The sequence below is a fragment of the Podarcis muralis genome, chromosome 1, assembly GCF_964188315.1.
Source record: "Podarcis muralis chromosome 1, rPodMur119.hap1.1, whole genome shotgun sequence".
Classification (NCBI taxonomy): domain Eukaryota; kingdom Metazoa; phylum Chordata; class Lepidosauria; order Squamata; family Lacertidae; genus Podarcis; species Podarcis muralis.
In genome coordinates, this window is record NC_135655.1 from 41795388 (window position 1) to 41819111 (window position 23724).

Consider the following 23724-nt stretch of genomic DNA (forward strand, 5'->3'; position numbering starts at 1 on the left):
TACAACGGAACAAATAAAAATACATCAATAAAAATACATCAATAAAAACCACCGTTCACGGTGGTACGACAAAGTAAAAAGTAAATCCCCCTATAAAACATTTTAAAATATATAAAAACATTTTAGGCATTTGCTGCGGCAACACCAGTGTCCTTAAAACAGGAGCGGTGGCGAGTATGGGCCCTGCCCCCTAAGCCTGGTGGGGTGGGCCTACAGGAGGGAGCGGCCTTCCTCAACCCCCACGGTGCAGCAGCAGCAGTAATGTCCCGATGCCTCATGAGGCCTCTTAAGCTGTTGCGATGGTGAGTCAGTCTGGGCCCCGCCCCCTGGGCCAGGTGGAATCAGCCTGAGGAGGGAGCGGCCTTCCCAACTCACAGTGCAGCAGCAGCAGTGGTATCCCGATGCCTCTTGAGTAGGAATGAATTTGGTCCATTTTATAGCTTGCCTTACAGAAGTCTTTCAAAGTTTTATACAGTTTAGTTTTTCTTGCCTCTCTACCCAATTGTAACACATCTTTGCCAGACTTCTCATCAAGGAGTGTATGTGTTTAGTATCTGTAAGCAAGACATTAAGGAGAAAATGTTGGATTTCCCCAAAGATTTTGACATACTTTCCTTTGAAAAATCTCAAAACATTTTAAGGAAAAAATTTGCAGAGAAGAAGCAGGTGTTATGAAACTGCAGGGAACTTGTACCAGCTAAGATTACTGGAAAATCACGCCGAGAACACAGCCACAATCCAGCATGGCATAAACATAGCCTTCATTTTTATTTATTGAAGCTTATATGTTAATGATTCTACAAATATTTATAAAGTAAATACCAAATTTGAATAAGAGGTTAGGATGCCAAGAACTGCTTAGATTTAAGTTGCATTAGCTGAACAGAGTTTTTGATGTTTTCTGACACACACTCTTCACACCACAATACTATATTTCAAGCTGTTTTCCAAACTACTCCATTTCAAAATCACTTTTTGCAGTGCCAGGGTAGAGCGAGAAGGCTTCTGTCGCAGAAGAATGAATCTAAGCCTGCTTAGACTCAGAGAACAAGTTTCATGGTTCTTTGGATCCTGACCACTGTTTTCAAGTTGTACACAGCTTAGTGCAGTTTCAAACGAGTTCCTCCAAGTTTGAAGTACACCTCCGTTCTGATGTGCAAGACACAATACTATATATTAGGAGATCGGATGATTAGTGAACTTTTTTTGCTGAATTAAGGAAGCTCAAATTTGGCTATCATTAAAAAGGTAATGGGCATAAACACCAAACTTTGCTCTTTATTAGGAAAGAAACTATAGCATCTTTTTGAATCACACCGCCTTACTGAAAGCTATCCTTCTGCATTGTGGGATACCTGAAGACAAACTCAATCAAGTTTACATCATTCTCTATGATGCTGTGGTAAGTCATTTATGTGTTCAGTAACCACAAGACTTCTTTATTGGTTGCAGACAAGCTGCATAAATCATTGCAGTAGGTTTTGAAGGAGTGGCCAGCGGAAAAAGGAAGAGTAGGTGTTCACCAGGATCACAGAGAGGAGGAAAAGACAATGGGTTCAAGTAGCAGGGAAGTAGCATTAAGGTGAACATTGGCTCAAATGTCCCCAACTGCCTTTAGACTGTGATGCACCAGCTCTGCTTGCCATGATTCAGCAAAGGAGATTTGTACACACATCTTGCTGGTTCAGGAACCCTGGAGATAGTGGTGTAGATGCTTATTCTTCATACAGCATTGGTTTTCCTGTGGGCAGCATTTGTCCACAGCCACATTCTGGCACATGTTGCATGTAAAGCTTTTTTTTACCTAGGAAGCTGCCTTGTGCCTGTCCATCTAGCTATCAGGCTTCAGGGACTCGGCTCCCTCCCCTCTTTGGCAGTAGATAAGCAGAACAAAGCAAAAGGAGTCTTTTGCCAGTTAGAAATTTTAATGCTCATAGCGGAGAACAAAGAATCCATTTCTAGGAATGAAGGTGCTCCCAATTAAGGGTTCCACCTATTTCCCCTCTCGTCATCCACGTCACTTCCGCACCTTGCAACCTGATCTTGCAACCACTTTGCTTTCTGTGCTGCCACCTTATCTGCACTCCTTGACCTTGGCCTGAGCAGATGGATGCTTTCCAGCGAAAGAGAGTCTGTTAACTCTCTCTCCCGCTTCTCCTCCTCCTAGCTGTTCACCACCCAGTTCTTCCCAACTTTTGTCTTCTGAACTATGTCCCTCTGCGAACCACCGTTCCAAATCTATACTGTCCCACTGCTTCTGGGAAGATTCGGGATCCTGGTCAGGAGCAGCAGGAGGGGGAGACTCCCACCAATTCCTCCTCAGTACAGCCTCCGCAGCACGGTCCCTGACACCAGCTCAGTATAGTCCACACTGACTGGCAGTGGCTTTCCAGGGTTTCAACCCTGATATTTCCAACCCTACCTGGAGATGCTGAGGCTTGAACCCTGGGGCCACCCGAATGCAAAGCAAATACTTCACCACTGAGATACAGTCCTTCACCCAAAGCATAACCAGAGCAGGACTTAAGATCAGTTCAGGTGCAACACCAAATTCCAGGATTTGCATTCAGACCTTCTTCCGAGGGCAGAGACAGAACTGTTGGGTTTCAGAGGGCAAGAAATGTTTAGTTGTGGTGTACCATTGGCACAGTGGTAATACTTGCCTGTATGCTTGCCTCAAACCTCCTCAGAGACTTTTTTTAACACACCCAAGCATTTGAATGTTGATGCATGTCTCTCACTCAGTGGATTATTTTTAACTGTTTCTTTCTTGTATTTTTTTATTTGCAAATACAACAAAATGTTCTGTCACAGTGATCATTTGTGGGAAATATGTACTTGGGGGATGTTTAGTGTTTTAGTTATAATCAGTGTATGGTTTTTAATATTTCTTCATTTTCTATGTAAGTTTCCTTGAGACCTTCCAATATAAGGAAACACGTAGATAAAGTTTAGTAATAATCTGCATATAAATGTTGAACATTTTATGGGTGACAGGACAGAAATTTAAATGTCACATTTCCATTTTATTTTATAAAATTTAAGCACTGCTTGGTTTTTAAAAAAACACAAATTCTCTTTTAAGTCCCGCCCCCCCCAAACTAAAAATAAGAGAATATCAAACAGCTTGTATGTTGATCATTTATTTTGCTGCAGACTGAAAAATTAACTAAAAGAGAAGTGGAAGCCAAGTTCTGCAACATTTCTCTATCATCAAACAATGTAAGTAATATGAAAATGCCTTGGTTGTGTGTGTGTGTGTGTGTTTTATTTTTGATGTATTTTTAACCACTCTGAGAATCTCTCAGGGCTCGAGTGGGGTATAAATGTATTTATATTTATACCCCACTCGAGCCCTGAGAGATTCTCAGAGTGGTTAAAAATTAAAAGCAACATGTTCAGTTTTCTTTCATAGTACTATGGAGGTTCAAGAGAGTCTGCAAATACTTCCATAAGCATTTTACTTAACCTTTATTTTTATATTCTCCTTCTTCCCATTTATAACAGGCAGGGCATAGCTACTCCCTCCCAATACTGTCTTTTACATTGGTTGGCATTGACCCGCATGTATTTTATATTTAAGTTAGCTGAGATTTCTCTGTTGGAAACAGACAGTATTTAAACATACTGAAACCACTGGGAACTGTTGCCAATACGCAGATCACACCCATTTTTCTATCTAAATCAGGAAAGGGCACTAAGGTGCAAGCTCAGTGCTTGGAGGCAGCAGTGAGCTGGAAGTAGGCCAGTAAATTGGAAGCTGAATCATGAAAAGCAGATATGCTCCAGCATGGTCACTGGAAGCTCAGGAGTGCCTGATTCACCAGCTTTGGCTACTTTGGGGTGGAGATGACTTGTCCATTGTACTCCATGCTCTGGTAACTTCCAGAATAGGTTGTTGCAACACACTCTCGATGGCGCTGCCCTTGAAGATGATGCAGAAACTTCAACTGGTACAAAATGTTGGTTCAGAATACTGGCTGCAGCTCCATTTAGAACTCACATAAAGGACCCCTGACTATTAGGTCCAGTCGTGGCTGACTCTGGGGTTGTGGTGCTCATCTCACTTTACTGGCTGAGGGAGCCGGCGTACAGCTTCCGGGTCATGTGGCCAGCATGACTAAGCCGCTTCTAGTGAACCAGAGCAGTGCACGGAAACACCGTTTACCTTCCTGCCGGAGCGGTACCTATTTATCTACTTGCACTTTGACGTGCTTTTGAACTGCTAGGTTGGCAGGAGCAGGGACCGAGCAACAGGAGCTCACCCCATCGCGGGGATTCGAACCGCCGACCTTCCGATCAGCAAGTCCTAGGCTCTGTGGTTTAACCCACAGCACTACCCGCGTCCCTAGAACTCACATAGTCCCATTTTAAAACAGCTGCTTTGTTTGCCAGTTTGCTTTGCTGATAGGGCTTTCTGCTCTTGTGCCTTTAGTTCCAACCAGCACATAGCAATTCCTACATATGTGCTTTATTTATACCCATTTCTTGCCTTTCAGCTTGCTCAGCTGTACAAATTCATTGAACAGAAAGGGGAGTTGCAAGATCTGATGCCATTGTTAAACACGATATTGAAGCAAAAGACAGGGGCCACCTCGCTGGTGAAACTTGGCATGAAAGAACTTGAGGAAACAGTGGGTCTGCTAAAGAAACTTGGCATAAAAATTCAGGTTTGTAAGAGTTTTTAAAAAGTCAAAATAAATGGGTTAGAACGGTGTTTCTTATGTGTCAGGCCACTGATTAATCGTAACAGATCTTCCGGATTTAATTGCCATAAAGAAAGCATCTACTGAAGCTAGTCAACTTAAGTGCGCAACATGTAAAAAAAATTCAGTATGTAGTATTGGGGGGCTTTTACTTTAAAGGGGGTGGGAGATCTGGCCAGTTTACTTAGGTCATTAATTGAAAATGACCAGTTGTACACCAGTGCAGAGGATAAGCTTGAGACAGATGGATAACAATAGCTCTTGCACACCCCACCCTGTGAAAAGCCAGGTAGGAGGGGATAGATGCTGTTTAGGATCACTGCTGCCTTCCTTAGGGAATTTTAATTCTCATTTTAGTACCTGAAATAACTTTACATGCTTGTTAATTTGAACATTTGTACCATTTCTGCTTACTGCAGTTGCCTTAAGTCTAAGATGACAACATAAACTCAACATTTTATCTTGCAGGTATCCATAAATTTGGGGCTGGTTTATAAAATACAGCAACACAATGGAATTATTTTTCAGTTTATTGCATATATTAAACGCAGACACAGGATAGTTACTGACATTCTCGCTGCTGGGGGAAGATATGATCATTTGGTGAGTGCTTATAAATTTGTGCTTATAAATTTAAGCTGTGATTGATACTTTTCTAATATACCTCTGCTTTTTGTCTTCTCAGATTCCACAGTTCAGAGGCCCACAAGCAGTTGGTCCAGTTCCTTCAGCAGTTGGAGTCAGCATAGCTATAGACAGAATAAGCTCAGCAGTTTTGAGTATGGAAGAGCCTGTACGTTTGCATTCCTCTGCATTACATTTTTAAAATCTTTTAAATGTAAACTCAGTAAAGAGTAACAAAGCTCCAGAAGTGTTAATCTCTCTCAAACATTATCAATGACATGAAAATATAGCAAATAGTCTTAAGACTGGTAATGCTTGTTTCACTTAAGATTTTCATTGCTGTAATTGGGGTCATGCAAATGTGAGGGTGGAACTAATACCTGGATGCTTCCAACTGTGTAACGTAGAAATGCATGTAAACTTTTTTTTTGGAGGAAAAAACAGTTAAACTCTTTGTTTCCAAAAAAGTCTGTTGGCTTCTCCAAATTGTTGTTTGCCCCCAGCCTGTGCACCTTCCAAGATGTCCAAATAATTATGATTATTAACCAAGGATATGACCATTATTTAGCTAGGACTGCTTTATCTCTATCAAAAGCAAAGTTCACTGCCATTCTGACTTAATCGTTTCAAAAAGAGTGGTGGGGCAGTTCCTCAAGGATTCTAACCATTTGGTCCTCCCCCGCCCCCTTCCTTTTCTTCCAGATTACAGTGAGCTCTTGCGACCTGTTAGTCGTTAGTGTTGGCCAAACGTCAATGGCAAGAGCTCTCAATATTGTTCAGAAGCTCTGGGCTGCAGGAATTGCAGCTGAAATCATGTACGACTGGTCCCAGGTAAATCGCCTAATATATTCATCACAGCACTCAATAACTTCCAGCTGCACAGCAGGACTCCCCCCCCCCATACCCTTGATTTGTTCTGTCCCCCTGGAACAGATTTGGGGATGGTTGAGGGAGCGACTCCTGTTGTGTAACTTGTTCCACCTGTAAGAGGATTTACAGTGGTACCTCAGGTATGCTTCAGGTTACAGACTCCGCTAACCCAGAAATATTACCTCGGGTTAAGAACTTTGCTTCAGGATGAGAACAGAAATCGGGCTCCGGTGGCGCGGCGGCAGCAGGAGGCCCCATTAGCTAATGTGGTGCTTCAGGTTAAGAACAGACCACCAGAACGAATTAAGTACTTAACCTGAGGTACCACTGTAGTTGAATCCTAGCCCTTGGGTCTCACTTTAAAATTGTTGAAACCTTATAAAGCTCAACAACATATCTTGTATGAGCACTCCTCCTCAAGTTTGCCCAAGCAGAGAAAACTTGATACTTTTGCCTGGAATGGATTATATTTATTACATTTTAAAAAATATTTCCATTCTTCCCTGAGAACTTAGAGGGGTGCAGAATTAGCCCTCTTCCCCTCCCTGCCCTTATCCCCACTGCAACTCTGTGAAGTAGATCAAGCTGAATGACAGTGACTGGCCCAAGCAAGCTTCGTGGGAAGGGAGGGATTTGAACCCGCCTCTCCTCAGTTCAAGTGCATCATTCTCAGCCACACTGTCTTTCTGTGTGTCTATCCAGAAAACATTCAGTGCTGTGAAATCTAATCTTTATTTTTTGTGTAATTTGTGATCGTTTTAGTCCCAGGAGGAACTGCAGGAATATTGCAGGTGTTCTGGGATCACCTACGTGGCCCTCGTCTCCGATAAAGAAGGAAATCATGTAAAGGTAAAAAGTGCCTGGGTTGCATTTTTCCCCTTTTGCTTTTCTTCGCCTGTTGTTTCTGCCCTGTTTGCTCACACTCCCAAATGTTGCGGCGCTCTTTTGCACAGCGTTGTCTGAGGGCACATAATGCAGCCACCTCGCTGATGATGCTTAAAGGAGGTCTGAGTCTGGTCAGTGTCTGGATGGGAGTAATTCAAAGGGGAATCATAGAATCATAGAGTTGGAAGAGACCACAAGGGCCATCGAGTCCAACCCCCTGCCAAGCAGGAAACACCATCAGAGCACTCCTGACATATGGTTGTCAAGCCTCTGCTTAAAGACCTCCAAAGAAGGAGACTCCACCACACACCTTGGCAGCAAATTCCACTGTCGAACAGCTCTTACTGTCAGGAAGTTCTTCCTAATGTTTAGGTGGAAATTCCTAATGTTTAGGTGGAATCAAACACCTGTTTTGCATTTTTGTAGGTGAAGTCGTTTGAGAAGGAAAGGCAGACAGAGAAAAGGATTTTGGAATCTGATCTAGTAGATCATCTGGCTCAGAAACTGAGGACCAAATTCTGTGACGAAAGAAGCAACAGGTAGCTAATAATGCATAGTAACTTGGGGAAATAAGACACTCATTGCATTAGGAGTAGGAGTAAAATTTGTATGCGACTTTTCCATATAAATGTGTTCCAAGGTGGCTCACAACAGAACAAAAACGCAAATCAGTACACCGTTACAATAACAATCAAATGCAAAATCATTTCAAAACACAAGGCCACAAATACCACATTTTGATTATATGTGTTTGTGTGTGTTTTAGACAGTCACAGGCATAATCCTTCCAGCAGTGTTGTTAGGCTCATTGAACAGCAGCCTTCCTGGTTGATGTTGCAAACAGCTCAGGATAAATAAGTGCATATTGTTTGGAGTAAAATACAGAAGTTGTCATGTGTTGAACAACATAACAATTTACCACATCACCTCTTGATTTATTACCTAAATTGGCGATCATGTGGAGGGGCATCTGAACTGCCACTTCCAGAGCCATTCTGGCTCACGTTGGCCAGGGCCATACTTTGGCCCCCCTCCAGTTCCTTAGTTTTTCAACCCTGCACCATTGGTTCCTCCCTCTATCCCAGGTGTTGCAAAGCTAGGCAATCATCAGACATCTCTCATGAATCTAGAGATCCAGTGGATCAAAGACTGCCTGTCACCCCCTTGAATGCCCCATTTGGGGCCTTACCACCACCAAAAGTACTTCCAGTAGCAGATCTTCGCCTGCAGACCTATTCAGAGGTGTAGTAGGAGACACCCCCTCCACCAGTGAAGCTAGTTGCTGCTGACAGACACCCCCACTGTGTCCTATCCCTTTCCAGGCATGCAAATCTGAGAGGATTGTTCCATTGTTCAGAATGTCTTACTTTTATGTAATAAAAGCAGTTTATAATAGCAAATGTTTTGAGCAACCTGTTTGCTGTTTTTGTTTTAGGGAAATTTCTGATAATCTGCCAGCACCAAATCTAAAAGGATCATTTTCTAATACTTCAGGTATGTACTTTATACATAGGTATATACTAACGGTTAGACTATATATTAATTTAGTAGTGTTCATTGCACAAATCATGTACATTACAGCAGATGCTGCACATTTGTTGTATATTGAACGTAACTAGTTTTATATTTTAGCAAGTTCTTCCGTGGAAAATGCAGTTCTAAATTATATATATTCCAGGACCTACCCTGCTCTTTCAACTGCAATTTTATTTCACTGATTTTAATATTGTATATATAAATTGTCGTAACCACCCTGGGACCTCTTGCTGAAGGGCAGATACGAAGTCTCATCTAATAGTGAAACCTAGTTGTTTATGTGTGCATTCAGCTTTACAAGAAACTACAATAGTTCAGTGCAGGCTAGCATTAAAAATGCTTTCAAGGACATAATACATGAAGACTTGTTATATACCATATTTTTCGCTCTATAACACGCAGTTTTTTCCTCCTGGAAAGTAAGGGGAAATGTCTGTGCGTGTTATGGAGCGAATGCCTACAGATGGCAGGGGAATCCGCTGCAGTTGTGAGCAGTCCGTGGCTCTCTTTGAAACTGCAAAGCGGGTGTAAGCGGCTCCTGTCAGCGAGCCGAGCCGGGCAGGAGGGAGAGAAGCAGAGCGGGGTTGGTTGCTTTAAAACAACCCCGTGCTCTATGTCCCTCTCTCTTCTCCACTGAGCTGCTAAGTAGCAGCAAAGCTTTTCAGCCAGCCTAGCCGGGAGGAGGGAGAGAAGCAGATCGGGGCTGGTTGCTTTAAAACAACCCCGTGTCCCTGCCTGCAGTTTTTTGCTGTCCGATTTTGGATCAGCCACTGTAGGGGCTGTGTGTGTGTGTGTGCTTGAGCTATCGTTCTCCTCCTCCTCCTTCCTGTTCACTCTCACAGCGCCCCAGCGCTCTCCTGCGACTTTAGGAGTGATACTTTGTGTGTCTCTCTGTGTGTGAGGCATCGTTCTCCTTCTCTTGCTTCCCCTTCACTCTCCCAGCGCCCCTGCTACTTCCAGCGCCCCTGCGACTTTAGGATTGATACTCTGTGTGTGTGTCTCTGTGTGTGTGAGGCATCGTTCTCCTCTTGCTTCCCCTTCACTCTCCCAGCGCCCCTGCGCTCTCCTGCGACTTTAGGATTGATACTGTGTGTGTGAGAGAGAGAGGGGGGGGGATCGTTCTCCTTCTCTTGCTTCCCACTCCCAGCGCCCCTGCGCTCTCCTGCGACTTTAGGATTGATACTCTGTGTGTGTGTGTGTGTGTGTGTGTGTGTGTGTGTGTGTGAGGCATCGTTCTCCTCTTGCTTCCCCTTCACTCTCCCAGCGCCCCTGCGCTCTCCTGCGACTTTAGGATTGATACTCTGTGTGTGTGAGAGAGAGGGGGGGGATCGTTCTCCTTCTCTTGCTTCCCACTCCCAGGGCCCCTGCGCTCTCCTGCGACTTTAGGATTGATACTGTGTGTGTGTGTGTGTCTGTGTGTGAGAGGGATTGTTCTCCTCCTGCTTCCTGTTCACTCCCCCAGCGCCCCTGCGACTTTAGGGCGACTTTAGCATGGATCCACATGGATCCTCAGGATTTTTGCATTGGGCTACCCCAAACTCACCGTCAGATCACATGTCTGTGACCACAGCATGAACCACAAAAATCATACATCCACTGTTTTGTTTAGAATATTTTTTTCTTGTTTTCCTCCTCTAAAAACTACGTGCGTGTTATGGTCTGGTGCGTGTTATAGAGCGAAAAATACGGTAGCTTTTTTGTCTCTTTTAAGTGTGCATGTGTAAGAGAGGTGTTTCTAACTAAATATTTTGAATCGTCTTAGGTTTGTCTGAGCCACATGGAACTGTAGTGGTACCAAATGTCTGCATTGTACCATCAGAGAAGTTATCTGCAAGTGCCAGGCGGCGCTATGAAGTTCAGGTATCATGAATGCAGCTCTCCTTTTAGTAGCTACATCCCAATGTTTCCGAAGCAGTGAGGTCTCACCACAAATGGCCTATTTGTGTCAGGGACACAGAAAAGAAGATAGAAAGCTGACTTGCACCAAATCAGACCTTCACAAGTCAGAGAGGCTCAGTACTGCTTACACCAGGATATGACTTCCAAAAGTTGATGAGACTCCAGTTCCCATAATTCTTGACAATCGGCCATGCTCTGTGGGGCTGAGAGGAGCTGGAATACAGCAACATCTGAAGGGGCAGAGGTTCCCCATCTCTCGTCTACATTTACTAGCAGAGACTCTCCAGTTTCAGACATGAACATTTCCCAGCCCTGCCTGGAGATGCCAGGGATTAAGCCCAAGACCATCTGCATGGAAAGCAAGTGCACATGGCTGAAACTTGCCACATGAAACCTTGCCTGCCAGGCTGCTAGTTGTCTTAAAATGCCTAGCTTCAAACTAATACATAGCCCTTAAGCTTCATCATTTCAGCTGGCTTAAGCATACTGAACTCCATCTTGGATTGTGGTTTCTGTTCAGGGTTATTCTGTTGCAAAATAGGTTGCCAGCAAGGTGCTTCACATTATTTCCCAACGTGCAAATGTGATCAAGAAGCAATACTGACAACTTAAGTCCGTTGAATCTTCTTTGCTTTTATATTGTTTGAAGAATAAATATAGAGGCATGTGTGCATCAAAATATCCATGATTATGAGAGACGTGCAATTCACATTGCCGCTCACCATCCTAGTGAATGGAGTTGCTTGGAAGGCTTTTTCAGGACAGAGTCAATAATATTTGCACACAAGGGGGACCTGTTTTTATTTTAAGGATTTATACCCTGCCCTTTGAACACTTTAAACAATCTAATTTGTAGAATGCATTGTGTGTGTGGATGTGCAAGTGGATATGCAGTTAAACCCCCTGCACACCTGGCTGCTGGATGTTTGATATCCCTCCGTAGGCATGCCACACGTAGGCATTCCCTCCATAACACGCACAGATATTTCCCCTTACTTTCTAGGAGGAAAAAGGTGAGTGTTATGGTGCAAAAAATACGGTACATGGGGATTTTCATTTTGATGCTTCTGTGAAAACACTGTAACATGTAGCACAGTTCAGTGAGATAGACTTTGTTTGAGAGTACAGTGGACCCTCTGGATAAAAACTTAATTCGTTCCAGGGGTCTGTTCGCACCCCAAAAATTATGTATATAGGCGTGCTTCTGCACACACACGGCGCATTTGAGCGCTTCTGCGCATGCGCACGGTGAAACCAGGAAGTATACAATTCCGGGTTTGCCATGGCTGTAACCCGAAGATTCTGTATCCAGAGGGATACGTAAGTAGAGGTATGACTGTTTACAATTCAACAGGATTGCTTGTTTTTGTTTTCATATGAAAAGGAATCATCCGCTTTGTCTGTATGTGCATCTTTAAAACCAAATGTAATTTCCAGGTACAAACCAAACTCCAGACCTGCATTGCTGCTCTGCAACAGAAAAGTGAAGTTGAAATTTTAGCAGTAAGTAACTTTGTTGTAGAAATTAAATGTATGCCTCCTTGAGAGAAAAAGATGAGATATAAATGCAATAAATAAATTTAGGGGAAAACAGAGGAACAAAGTGTTCAAGTTATTATTCCCATTTCCCCTTTCCAATTTAATTTTAACTTTGTTTCCAAGGCCATGCAGTCTTTAGAATTTAAAATTTAAATGAAAGTTTTGAGAAGTTTCAAGTGTTCATATGGATTAACTCAAATGCAACTTGTTTTTCATACGTATTCCAAACTTACATTGATTTAATTTTTGTTATTCCTGCAGGTGGATCTGCCGAAGGAATCTATAATGCACTTTTTATCATTAGAGGTAAAAAAAAAAAAACTATGACTGTCTAGTTCTTATTGAAAGCCCATGCTAAATAGGCTTGAAAGTCCCACTTGCCCGGTACAGCAAGGAAAGCAGTATTTCCCTCTGTAGAATTTATGGCCACTTAAGAGCCAAACATCTAGAGAAAGGTTATGTATAACTGTCCCCCCAACCCAACCTCCCCCTTTCCAAGTTTCCTGTCAAAACAGACCTGGACTTTTATATACACTACACTGCGGAAAGAGCTAATATCAACAATCAAGCTGACATTCTCAACACAGTGCACACTATCATAACCAACATATTAGGCGCTCAGCGTATTACACACCATTCCTACTCCACAATAAAATATTTGCCAGTTAATTACTATTTCCTCTTCTCAGTGTGATGCAGATGAACAAACCTTCTATTCAACTGTCAAACAGCTGATGTCACGATTGCCGAAACAAAGATACATTGAACTAATTTGCGACGAAATCCACAATATTAAAATGAAAAAAAGGTAAGCATACTTGTAAGCATGATTAGATGGTGTGGAATTCTCGTATGGAAACCAACAAGTCATTTTGCAAATTTCATTAAGGCTCAGGCAATATGCCACACTGATAGGGATAGTCAGATAAAGGCTCAATCGGTTCACAGGGTCCTCTCCTATTCCTCCCTGCCACAGGACCAGAAAGAGGACTTTTGCAGTTTACTTGTGGCATCAAAAAATCTCAGCTTACTGTTTTGTGTAAACCAGTAATCCTGGTTTACAACAAACAGTTGCTTGGTTTGTTAAACCATTGGGCTGTATCCCAACAAAGTCATCACATTAGCATCAGGACTTCCTCTTCCCTTATACCCAACACCATTATGATGATTTGGCAGGGAGGAAATAAAAGTGCAGCGTAGAACCTTCACCCATAGGAGTGGCTGCTGTATGTGAACACAATTCATTCAATACCCTGTGGTCAGCATTTGAAAGAATAGAGTGTTTGTCAGCCAGTGAAATTAAGGTGTCTACTTTCTCTTGTAAGAGCGGATTATCCAAGCTATGGAATATTTTAAATGACTGGGAGTAATGCTTTTAATGTTTTGCATTTTTCTTTCTTGCAGAGTGCCTGTGCTTATCCTCTACACCTACAGAGATGACTATTACAAAATTATATTTTAGTACTGAATGTTCAGAGAGAATGAACCGGAATAGTACTTGGAACCAATACTTGCTTCCACTCACGCTAATGTGAAGAAATGTTTTGCGCACACTTGTTACAGGGACTGTGTCGGGACATCTTTTGAAGTATTAAGGATTTAGCTCCTGTGCCATACTTCCTTTACCTCCTTTAAAGCTGTAAATCTTTCCAGAATGTATTGTACAGTAGCCTTTTTTTATAAAGTCCTGTTTGATTATCTTGCTGTATTGCTGTCATTGTTTCAAGCAAAGCAGTGGGTGGAAGATTCAACTAGTGACTTAAACAAGAGTTTTAGTATCCATAGCACCAAGCCCTAGAATCTCAACAACCGCCTCCTTGTCTGAAGGAGTCGTCTCATTCATCATGAAGACATGGCTGCAATCTATAGTGGCAGAAAACCCTCCTCCTTATTAGGATCTAAATTGTTCTACTTGCCACTACTGCTGGCCCTGAACTTGAAGGGTGAAGAGAGTGGCCCTCAATTACTGCAGAGAGCAAGCAGCAGAGGCCACAAATTCCAATTTTTCCACAAATTTCCTATACAGCCCAGTAAGGAACCTGCCCTCTAAGCACTGTCTGTCTCAGTCTGTTGGCAAAAATCAGCTACTGTAAATGGGAGTATTCATTTGGGATAGATCAGGGCTGACAAGGTAACATTTAGAGTAGCCCCATGAGGTTTGGAATCCAACATCTGGAGGACTGCCGGTTAGCTGCCCAATTGACACCATATGGACTGCTAAGCAATCTAGTTCTAGCTTGCTGAGAGAAGAGTCATACTAACAATTGTGATCCAGGTTCATCCATTTTAAATCCAGCAGTGTCAAATACAATGTAGGTTTCCTATTGTGCTTCCTCTACACATCCAACCTATGTGTAAGCACAATTAGAAACCCGGAACACTGACTGTAATGGAATGTACTTTATACAAGAATTTAGAATCAGAATAGTTCAGTACAGCCTCTCTTGCAATATGTACATGTTCTTAAGAATGACTCCTGCTAATAGTTTCATCTAATTGAAGGAAGAAAGTTTTAGTATTCCTTAAGTCATTGATAGGGACGCAGCTGGCGCTGTGGGTAAAAGCCTCAGCGCCTAGGACTTGCCGACTGAAAGGTCGGCGGTTCGAATCCCCACAGCGGGGTGCGCTCCCGTCGCTCGGTCCCAGCGCCTGCCAACCTAGCAGTTCGAAAGCACCCCTGGGTGCAAGTAGATAAATAGGGACCGCTTACTAGCGGGAAGGTAAACAGCGTTCCGTGTGCTGCGCTGGCTTGCCAGAACAGCTTTGTCACGCTGGCCACGTGACCCGGAAGTGTCTGCGGACAGCGCTGGCTCCCGGCCTATAGAGTGAGATGAGCGCACAACCCTAGAGTCTGTCAAGACTGGCCCGTACGGGCAGGGGTACCTTTACCTTAAGTCATTGATGCATCTTAAATTTGGATTCATTGTTCCTCTTAAGAAGCTAGCAGCACTGGCTAGAGTGGATATTCTACTATTACTACCTGAAGATCATTCCAGCAATGCACAATCTAAATCTTACTTGCCACACCACAATTAAGCAGCAAAATAAATTTGACTGACATAACACTTGCCTTGCACCATGCTGCACAGGAGTATCTGTCAATGCAAAAGTATCTGTCACTGCAGCACAAATACTGGAAAATGATGTTAAACACAAGCATACTAAAAGTGATTGAGAACATGAGTCATAAACTATTTAAAGTCAAGTTTTCAACGCAGATTGCAGCACAATTCCTTGTCAAATTCTTGTGGCTCACAAAGGTATTGACCTCCAACTTAACTCCAATCATAAAAAACCTTGATGCTGTTAATAAGAGAAACACCAAAGCAAATTTTTATCTAGTTTCATTTCTATTGCAACTTTTGCTGTACACTAGGCCTCATTTGATCAGTATTAAAGGCAGACAGAAAGTTTCAGTATAAGATGATTTCAAACATTAGTCCTTTATTTTTGTACTATTTCACCCAAAAGATGGGTTCTCCCCAACAACCAACCACTCAGCCCAACAACAACTCGGAGCAGATACAAAATCCAACAGCATCTACAATATATGTATTGTGGCTCTATCCCACATATCACAATCCAAAGAGTGTTTTCAATTTAAGATGTCTCGATTCTGGCTATCCACCAAAAGTAAGGTCAAAAGTAACAACATAAAGAAAAAACTGTTTACATGCTAGAATTCAGATCCACTGTAGGGGTAGAAACATTCTGTATTCTGTATTGTCACTGTGTTGCTTTGCTTTTCTTATTTTTGCTTTTCTTGTCTTTTTTCTTTAAACCGTCCATGTTAGCTCTGAGCAAATTTGAATAAGCCTGCAACCAAAATAATCAAAACATTTCAGAGAATGCATTCAAATTCCATAGAAGGATTACAAACAGTAGCAATTCATTTGCAGAATTAAAATATTGTCGTTAGAAGTGCCCATCTTTCTCAGAGTGCCGCACTTCATTTATTGATTTTGTAATTTGAAGTTAATCCATAAAATGTTCTGAAATGGAAATGAATCCGGTATACACTTACCATCTGGAATTTGTTGACTTCCTTTGAACTCACCTATAAAAAAATTAGTCATATGTTATTTTAAAAATTACAAGATAAAATGTCAACAACCTCTTCAAGAACTGGTCCCTGTGACCACCGCTTTCAGCTGAATAAATCAAATTATAGTCTAATAAGGGTTAGAGCAGCTTTGTGGTTTAAGGCCATGAATTGAGTTTTGGGGAAACGGGGACAATTGCTTCTCAAAGAGCTTCAGGTAGCAACTTGAAAGGTTATGGAGTTGAAAAAGACTTCCCAAATGAATTTTTAAAGCAAGTCTCAAATTTTAAACTGCCATTGGCTAAATTCTCTCTTTTTGATGATTATATATGCAGTGCCTTGGAAAAAATTGCACTAATCAATGTTGCAAGCAAATGGCATTCCTATTTATTGTGTTTTGCTGCTGTTCTTTTGTTTCCAGGTAACCTAGCAACAAAGGACTCTACCAACTGCTAATTTTGTAACTCTCCTTGCCAATGGAATTAAGATCTTTAGGAACTGCACTTTAATCCTTATGACAGTGGAAACATATAGTCTCAAGGATGAACATACTGAATCTACATATAAACACTTAAAATAAGGTTGATTAAACAAAATTAATTTGTGACAATTAGCAAGTAATTTCTTGCCAACACTAAAAAGAAATTTCCATTTATCTTCAATCATGTTAGGACCCAACTGAGTGAATCCTACCTAATACCTACCACTGTGCTTATCTTTTTCTTCCCATCTGTTGCTCTAAGAAGACATTTGTTGTCTACAGGTTCAAAGCCCTCAATATGGCCCTTTCGTGGGATGGGTCTTGTCCGACCATCATCTATATTAAACAGAAGCATTAAACATATATACATATACAACATCCAACGGTGGCGAAAGAACGCTGAAATGCAGGTTTGTACTTTTACAGCTTTGAAGTTTGTGTCGAAGATTAGGAGAATTCTGAATGTGGAAGCTGAGAAACAATAGCGTTGCTATGTTTAAATTGGACACAAACGTGTTTGTGGTTTTTTAAAGTGTATAATGGCAACGGTTAGATGCAAACAAATAGTCATCTCATCCCCCAATCCCACTAAGAATGCCTCAAATATCTGGCTTAAAAGCAAACCCTGGGGAATAAGGGAAGGCATGGCCAATCTAGCCTAGTTTTTAATGATTCAGGCATGGAGTGGAGGGTAGGAATCAGCTCAAAAGTGGCAGCATCAGACTGCTCAGAAAGATCACTACTGCCACATTAATTCTTCCAACGACTCCACAGCAACCCCTTAGTTCTTTCTTGGGTACCTCCCCCCCCCCCCCAATTTGGTTGCTCAGACCAGAATGTTGTTTTTTTCCCCTAAAAGCCTTTAAAGATTTTATTTGGCTTGGCTTTGGGGCTCCAATGTGCAAACAGCTGCGAGCTGAGGTTTAGTATTTACTGTGCTAAAAGAGGATCTCATCAATTTTATACCCCCATTCAATCTACTGTTCTCTGCTCCCAACTCTGGGATGGAGCAGGCAATAGAGTAAAAGTGTGGTTGCTTCTTTCTAGACTTGGCTGGCAGAGACCAGCGCTTAGGGTGGGAGCTCTACTGTAGTGGATGCCCAAACTACAGGGCACTTCTGCAGGCACTTTTCCTGTTGAGGGCATTCTACAAAAGCTCAGAACAGGTTGTTTTGGATAGCGCACTGGAGACTTTGAATCTATGTTAGGGACCTGATCAGCTGTGCCACCTGCTCCCTCCCTTCTGAGTTGGCAGGACCTAGGATGTGACAGTGTACTCACTGCTCTGGACCTCCCAGTCCCTCATTTAGAATTTCCTCAATCTAGCAAAAATGAAGCATGTATTAAAGAAGCTGAGAGCTACAGATAAGGGTTTTCTTTGACTAACCACACATTTTTCAGTTCTCATACATGCCCACTTCAGCATTACTTCATTTATGCTAACAACTGCAGTACAAACTGGCTCACGACGCTTTTTTTTTTTTAAGGGGCGATATTGAAAAACGAAGTACTGGGCAAATATGCAGGCATATCCACCATTCACAACTGCTGAAATAGTTAACATAATACTTACATTTCTTTAGCGTTATATAGACGCTGCCTGTGCTCCTACATTTTTGAAACAATCTTGTAAGCTCTGTCAGAAACTGCAAACGAGAAACCCGTTTTCTGATTAAGAACAATCGCGGATGAATGAGGTTTATGGAATTCTTAACACAGTCAAGAGCTGGGAAACAACCCTTGTTTTATTCCCCCCCCCCCCTTATTGCAGTTTCCAGTGACGCCATCCGATTGCAATGCTTGCATTTTCGGGTCTCTATTCCCACCTTCACAAAGCAGCAATTTATCAGGGCTGATAAATCCCTCCCTCCCCCCCCCAAAAAAAAACCCCAGCCCCCAAAACGTGGCAATCCTGGCTGGTCTTCGTTAAGAAACCAGGGGCGATACGCCTGAGAAATGAATGGATCTTGGTTTAACTATGCGAGGGTAACGCAACTCGGGGGTTCATTAAAGCGAGCTAGGATCTCCGCACCGGAATCCTCACGGGAGGCACCGCCACGTTCAGGAACTGCCACGCCGCCCGCCGCCCCCCATGAGGCGGCCAAGCACAGAAAGCGGGTGGGTGGACCCGGCCCGGCTCTGCCTACCCGGCCCCCAACTCAAGGGACCCAGGAAAACGCGAGGCCGCGGCACCTGCTCGCTCTCCAGCAGCACCATAGCCGGCTCCTTTGCTCGCTCGCTCGGCGCCTGCAAGAGCCCCGTCACAATTCCGCGGAGCGAAGGAGCGGCCCGGAAACGGAAGTGCTTCTCGCCGCCACGGAGGACGCAGCGCTCGGTGCGGCTAGAGGGGAAACCCCGCCCCCGATCTGGCTCGCTGCTGCCCCCGCTTGGCTGCAAGCGGTACTGCTCCGCCGTCCCCTGGGGTTTCAAACGGAGCGACCCGCGAACCTGTCATTTATAGGCTCGTTAAGGGAGGGTGAGGGCCGGATTTAGGTTTGATGAGGCCGTAAGCTACTGAAGGTAATGGGGCCCTTTATATGTCCAGCTGTCCTTTGTCAACAACAGATTGCCGCTCTTTTTTTATGTTGAATAGAATATGGTAATTTATGGACCTAATAGGTATCTAAAGCCATTTGCCGCTGTTGCTGTATGTAGGTTTTATTTTATTTGTTTTTTATCTTATGCTTTGGAAATGTACATCCACTTTTTTTTCCTTTAAATTTTTTGGGGGCTCCCAAGAGAGTGGGCCTAGGCTATAGCTTGTTTAGCTTATACAGTGGTGCCCCGCAAGACGAATGCCTTGCAAGACGAAAAACCCGCTAGACGAAAGGGTTTTCCATTTTTGAGTTGCTTCGCAAGACGATTTTCCCTATGGGCTTGCGATTTTTTTTCGCTCTCCCCCCCTTTTTTCTAAGCCGCTAAGCCGCTAATAGCCGCTAAGCCGCTAAGCCTTTAATAGCCGCTAAGCCGCTAAACCGCTAATAGCGCTAAGCCGCTAATAGGGTTGCTTCGCAAGACGAAAAAACCGCTAGACGAAGAGACTCGCGGAACAGATTATTTTCGTCTTGCGAGGCACCACTGTACATAAATCCGGCACTGAGAAAGTGCAGCATCTTCTCCAAAGGCATCTCTGGATATTAGACGGATGTTCAAGCGCATTCCTTTGGTTTCAAAAAACTCAGTATGAGAAGCATAATGTTTTCTAGGTCTGTCCTTCGAAATGCTGGACTTTCTTGGAAGGTTTTACAGCCATTCCCTCCCCTTGTCGAAGGAAATGGACGGATACACCTGATGGCTGCACATTCGGCAGAATGTCTTATTTAATTTATTATTATTATTATTTATGTGTTTTTTTCTATTGTTATGTTGTGAACAACGGGTATAGGGCGGTATACAAATAAAATAAATACCCCATATCTTGGAATTGCCTAAGATTTCAAAAAGTGAAAACCCGGACACAAAAGTTGCTGAATAGCAAAGTTCAAAAAAAATTAATAATGGACATTTCAGGGATTTTCATCCAGACACTGTTGTATTCTGGCTGTGTCTGGGAAATTTTCAGCTATGGGCTTGGCTTGCAAAAGCTGTTTTAATTTTTCTAAAACATCATGAGAACTCAAGCAACTCCTTTCTGACTGACCTTTGTATCAAAATCTGCTCACATTTTGCTGTCAAAAGCAGTAGGAGGCACTGTGACTGCATAAAATAACTAAAGTTAATCCTCTCTGTCCTGATGTGTAGGTGCATTTATATCTGGTCTTTAACTTATGTTAAAATACTTAATACAGCACTACCCAGGAGGCAAAATGACAAGCATCCATCATTTTTGAGCATTCAAAGATGTTTTTATCTGAGATCACATTTTATGGAATGTCTTTTCCAATGACACACAGTGTGTCACAAATCCTTCTGGAATTGCAATATAATATTACCTACAGCCATTCTGACAATGTTATGTTAACTTAGTGATGCTGTTGGTTTGTGAGCTACCTAAAGACCTCACCCACATTGTGCTAATTATTACCATCACTTCATTCTCCATTTTCTTTTCATGGTGAGTGTGAAGTTGGGCAAAGAGCTGTTGTACGTTACGGTTTCCAGGTGAGGTCTGGGACCCATTCTCCTCCTGGTCTTAAAGGAGGAATGCCAACTCTTTTTCTGGGCAGAGCTCTTGTGCCTTTAACAACAGGGAGAGTCTGTGAAGTTGACTGCAGCAACAAAGCAATTAATTAATGGCTTGTAAGTATGAAGGGAGCAAAGGAAATAACAGAGTTTTAGTAGTGAGTGGAAAGATATTGTCTGGATGCCAGGTCTACCAGAGGATGAACATCAGGTCCACACCCTTCTTCTTTAGTGATCACTCGTAGCCCATTGTCTTCCATGAGCACGGTCATAATGATGTGTCTGTAGGTGACTGTGGAGGCCAATTCTGGATCCACAATGAGGATATATGTTTCTGGGTGGGAGTTGATCACGGTGAGGGTTTGCCAAACGTGCCTTCCTCTTAGCTCGTTTCTCCCTTTCGTCCTGAGTTTGAGTGTCTTCAAAGCCTATGACTCCTTTCGTAAAGGCTGTTCTCCAATTGAAGCACTCGCAGGAAGATTTTGTAGTTTTCATTATCTGGAAACCTAGAGTAGACCCATTCAATCGGAGACATATCAATAGACTGTTATTACAACAGGAAGCCCAGTACATCCATTTACTTAAGACCATGACCCCTATGGGTCTGAATAGCTATCAGGATTATACATCATTTCTTTAAGACCTCAAATTAAACTGCAGCTGTCCTCTGAACTTTAGAACTCTATGCCTTTAAGAAGATCTAGGGGATCTTATCTACCCCTTTAAGTGCATATAAAAGGTGATAGGCTCACTTCCAAATTGAAAACGCACAGAAAAGCTCAAGATACACGTTCATCTACCCACACATAGGTGAGGAATCATATGATTATTTGCTGCCTTAGAGTTTTTAATTTGATTCAACACATGTAATTATTATTAATATTGATTATTTTCAGTTGTTATCCCTGAGAAACGTAGAAAATAACAGGATATCCGAAAGTCTTTAAACTTACATGACCCTTTAAAAATTAGGTAAGGAACCAAATGTTATATAATACTGTTTTATAATTTATGACTGTTTTATAATTTATGATAATTTAGAATTTAAATGTATTTTCATGTAATATTTGATACTTCCAGCTGATGAAGGTGAATACATCGAAACAGGGCCCTGTCCTGGTTTCTAATCCATAATTGACTTCTGACTTCTGCTCTATGATTGAAACTAAGACCTTCGCAAGACCTCCATGTCGAATCTGACTATGGACTAACATAAACTTATCTCTACTCATAAACGCTTATCTCTAATTCTGTAACGAATTATTGTGTTATACATATCTTTATGTGTTTGAGTTTGTTATCTCTATTTGAATTTGTAATCCTTGTCAGAATACATACTTTTGAATGGATTAGTTTTTGTTACTGTTGACTATTGATTTGTAAATAGGGGCCACTCCCACTGTTGAAACTCACATTGGCCTGAGTTCTTGGTGTGCTTTTTTCTTGGTACAATCAACGGAATCGGCCATGGGCTGTATCCGGCCTATGGGCCTTAAGTTGCCAACCTCTGCGTAAGACCATCGGAAAACACATATTTCCGATGGTCTTAGGAACTGAGACACCGCTCCTCTATCCGTCTCCAGCCGGGTCCGCCCACATGCAGATATGCCCACATATGAGTATCCGGCGTGATGACGTCATTGTGCCAACCCCATCACATACACCCCTTACAAATACAGGTGTATGTGACAGGGTTGGCGCCGTAATGTACTTATCCGGACCAGTCACACATGTAGAGAGCAGCTACTGTGTTGAAAGCAGCAGTATTGGAGGTAAAATGACGCTTCATGAATTATAATTACTGGGTAAATGTAAAATCGTTACGCATACTGTTGCAAAATGTAGCAATGTAGTTTACTGTTGTTATATTAAGACTGTTACCCATGCTACACCATGCTTCAAGACAAAATTTCATTTATTTGTAATTAGAAATAAATATTTCACAATATATAATTACATATTGTTTTGTGATTAATCACTATGCTTTAATTATGTTCAATTTGTAACAATGAAAATACATCCTGCATATCAGATATTTACATTACGATTCATAACAGTAGCAAAATTACAGTTATGAAGTAGCAACGAAAATAATTTTATGGTTGGGGATCACCACAACATGAGGAACTGTATTAAAGGGTTGCGGCATTAGGAAGGTTGAGAACCACTGCCTTACCAGCTACTGCTGAGCATATATCTTCAAATATTTACAAAACAGGCACCCAAAAATGTCCGCAGGCTCTTCTTCATCACCTGACCCACAGAGAGGGTGAATCACTTCTACTTAACAGAATTAGGTAACCTACAATTAAGTCATTGGAATCTAAAGAAGTGGAACAAAAGGCTGTAAATGTCATTTCATTTTTTAAAAAAGAATTAGCAGCTTAAAGAACCCCAACATCATCACAAACAGTCCTGCTGGCTCTTGGCTCTTCAGAAAGCATTATTGTGTTTTACGGAACACCCATCAGAAACTGAGAGGGTGTTGCATCATTATGGAATGAGAACATTCAGTTGGGAGGGTGCAGAGAAAATCACATGTTCCTGGTGCACTCCGAACTGATTAGGGATCAGGTTAAAGTGACATGAGAAGGGAAGAAAAGGCCAGGCGGAGGGCAGCATGACTCACATGCAAGGTTGCTGGCTTTAACTGCATGGCCTTGCCCAGGAATGCCCAGGAACACTTTCTAAGCTCTGTAAACATGAATACGTTCGTGTAAACATGAACATTGCAACCTGCTCAGTTCCCTTTGCTTACTTTAACTTCCTGTGCAATAAGACAGGTGCCTGCATATTGTTTTGATTGGGCCCTGTCCTTAACCAGAGTTTCATCTTGAATTTTGATGCCTGCCTACCACAGAATGCTCTGCGGACCCCCTGATTGGTTGCTGTCTGCAGGCATTTTAGGTTTGACCCCATCAATTTAGGCTTGAGCCCATCAATCAACAGGAAGCACCATCAATTATCCCTATTTGCCCTGTTCATCATGGCTCCCTGTGACCCAGATCTCCATATGGTGC

At 42.4% G+C, this 23724-nt stretch overlaps 2 protein-coding genes and 1 long non-coding RNA gene across 4 annotated transcripts in view; 2 read left to right on the forward strand and 1 right to left on the reverse strand.

Moving 5' to 3' along the window:
- Nucleotides 1-13757, forward strand: part of EIF2AK4 (eukaryotic translation initiation factor 2 alpha kinase 4) — a 49713-nt gene extending 35956 nt beyond the window's left edge. For both annotated transcript variants that reach the window (XM_028722253.2, XM_028722235.2), the window contains 14 exons: nt 1286-1402; nt 3157-3222; nt 4500-4670; nt 5175-5309; nt 5392-5499; nt 6033-6161; nt 6963-7049; nt 7512-7624; nt 8521-8579; nt 10384-10481; nt 11958-12023; nt 12321-12365; nt 12749-12867; nt 13464-13757. In XM_028722253.2, coding sequence (XP_028578086.2) covers nt 1286-1402; nt 3157-3222; nt 4500-4670; nt 5175-5309; nt 5392-5499; nt 6033-6161; nt 6963-7049; nt 7512-7624; nt 8521-8579; nt 10384-10481; nt 11958-12023; nt 12321-12365; nt 12749-12867; nt 13464-13521 — 1371 coding nt within the window. In that variant the 3' untranslated portion in view covers nt 13522-13757. The remainder of the gene's footprint in view (nt 1-1285; nt 1403-3156; nt 3223-4499; nt 4671-5174; nt 5310-5391; nt 5500-6032; nt 6162-6962; nt 7050-7511; nt 7625-8520; nt 8580-10383; nt 10482-11957; nt 12024-12320; nt 12366-12748; nt 12868-13463) is intronic.
- A 1726-nt stretch (nt 13758-15483) lies between these two features.
- On the reverse strand, nt 15484-18929 carry SRP14 (signal recognition particle 14). Its single transcript, XM_028722364.2, has 5 exons — nt 18776-18929; nt 18156-18228; nt 16806-16918; nt 16084-16116; nt 15484-15875 (listed from the first exon to the last, which is right to left on the reverse strand). The coding sequence occupies exons 1-5, from the start codon at nt 18797-18799 to the stop codon at nt 15786-15788; spliced, it is 333 nt and encodes a 110-aa protein (XP_028578197.1). The 5' UTR covers nt 18800-18929; the 3' UTR covers nt 15484-15785.
- Nucleotides 18930-18963: 34 nt separating this feature from the next.
- On the forward strand, nt 18964-22657 carry LOC114593732 (uncharacterized). Its single transcript, XR_003705771.2, has 3 exons — nt 18964-19102; nt 21601-21676; nt 21785-22657. It is a non-coding gene; the product is annotated as an uncharacterized LOC114593732 (long non-coding RNA).
- The last annotated feature ends 1067 nt before the right edge of the window (nt 22658-23724 follow it).

Bases quoted from the DNA above. Each gene is read 5' to 3' on its own strand.
- SRP14 (XM_028722364.2), bottom strand. From the start codon at position 18,799: ATGGTGCTGCTGGAGAGCGAGCAG. The intron at 18,229-18,775 runs GTGCCGCGGCCT...TCTCGTTTGCAG, and splicing joins TGCTGCTGGAGAGCGAGCAG to TTTCTGACAGAGCTTACAAG. The intron at 15,876-16,083 runs GTAAGTGTATAC...TTTTGGTTGCAG, and splicing joins AAGTCAACAAATTCCAGATG to GCTTATTCAAATTTGCTCAG.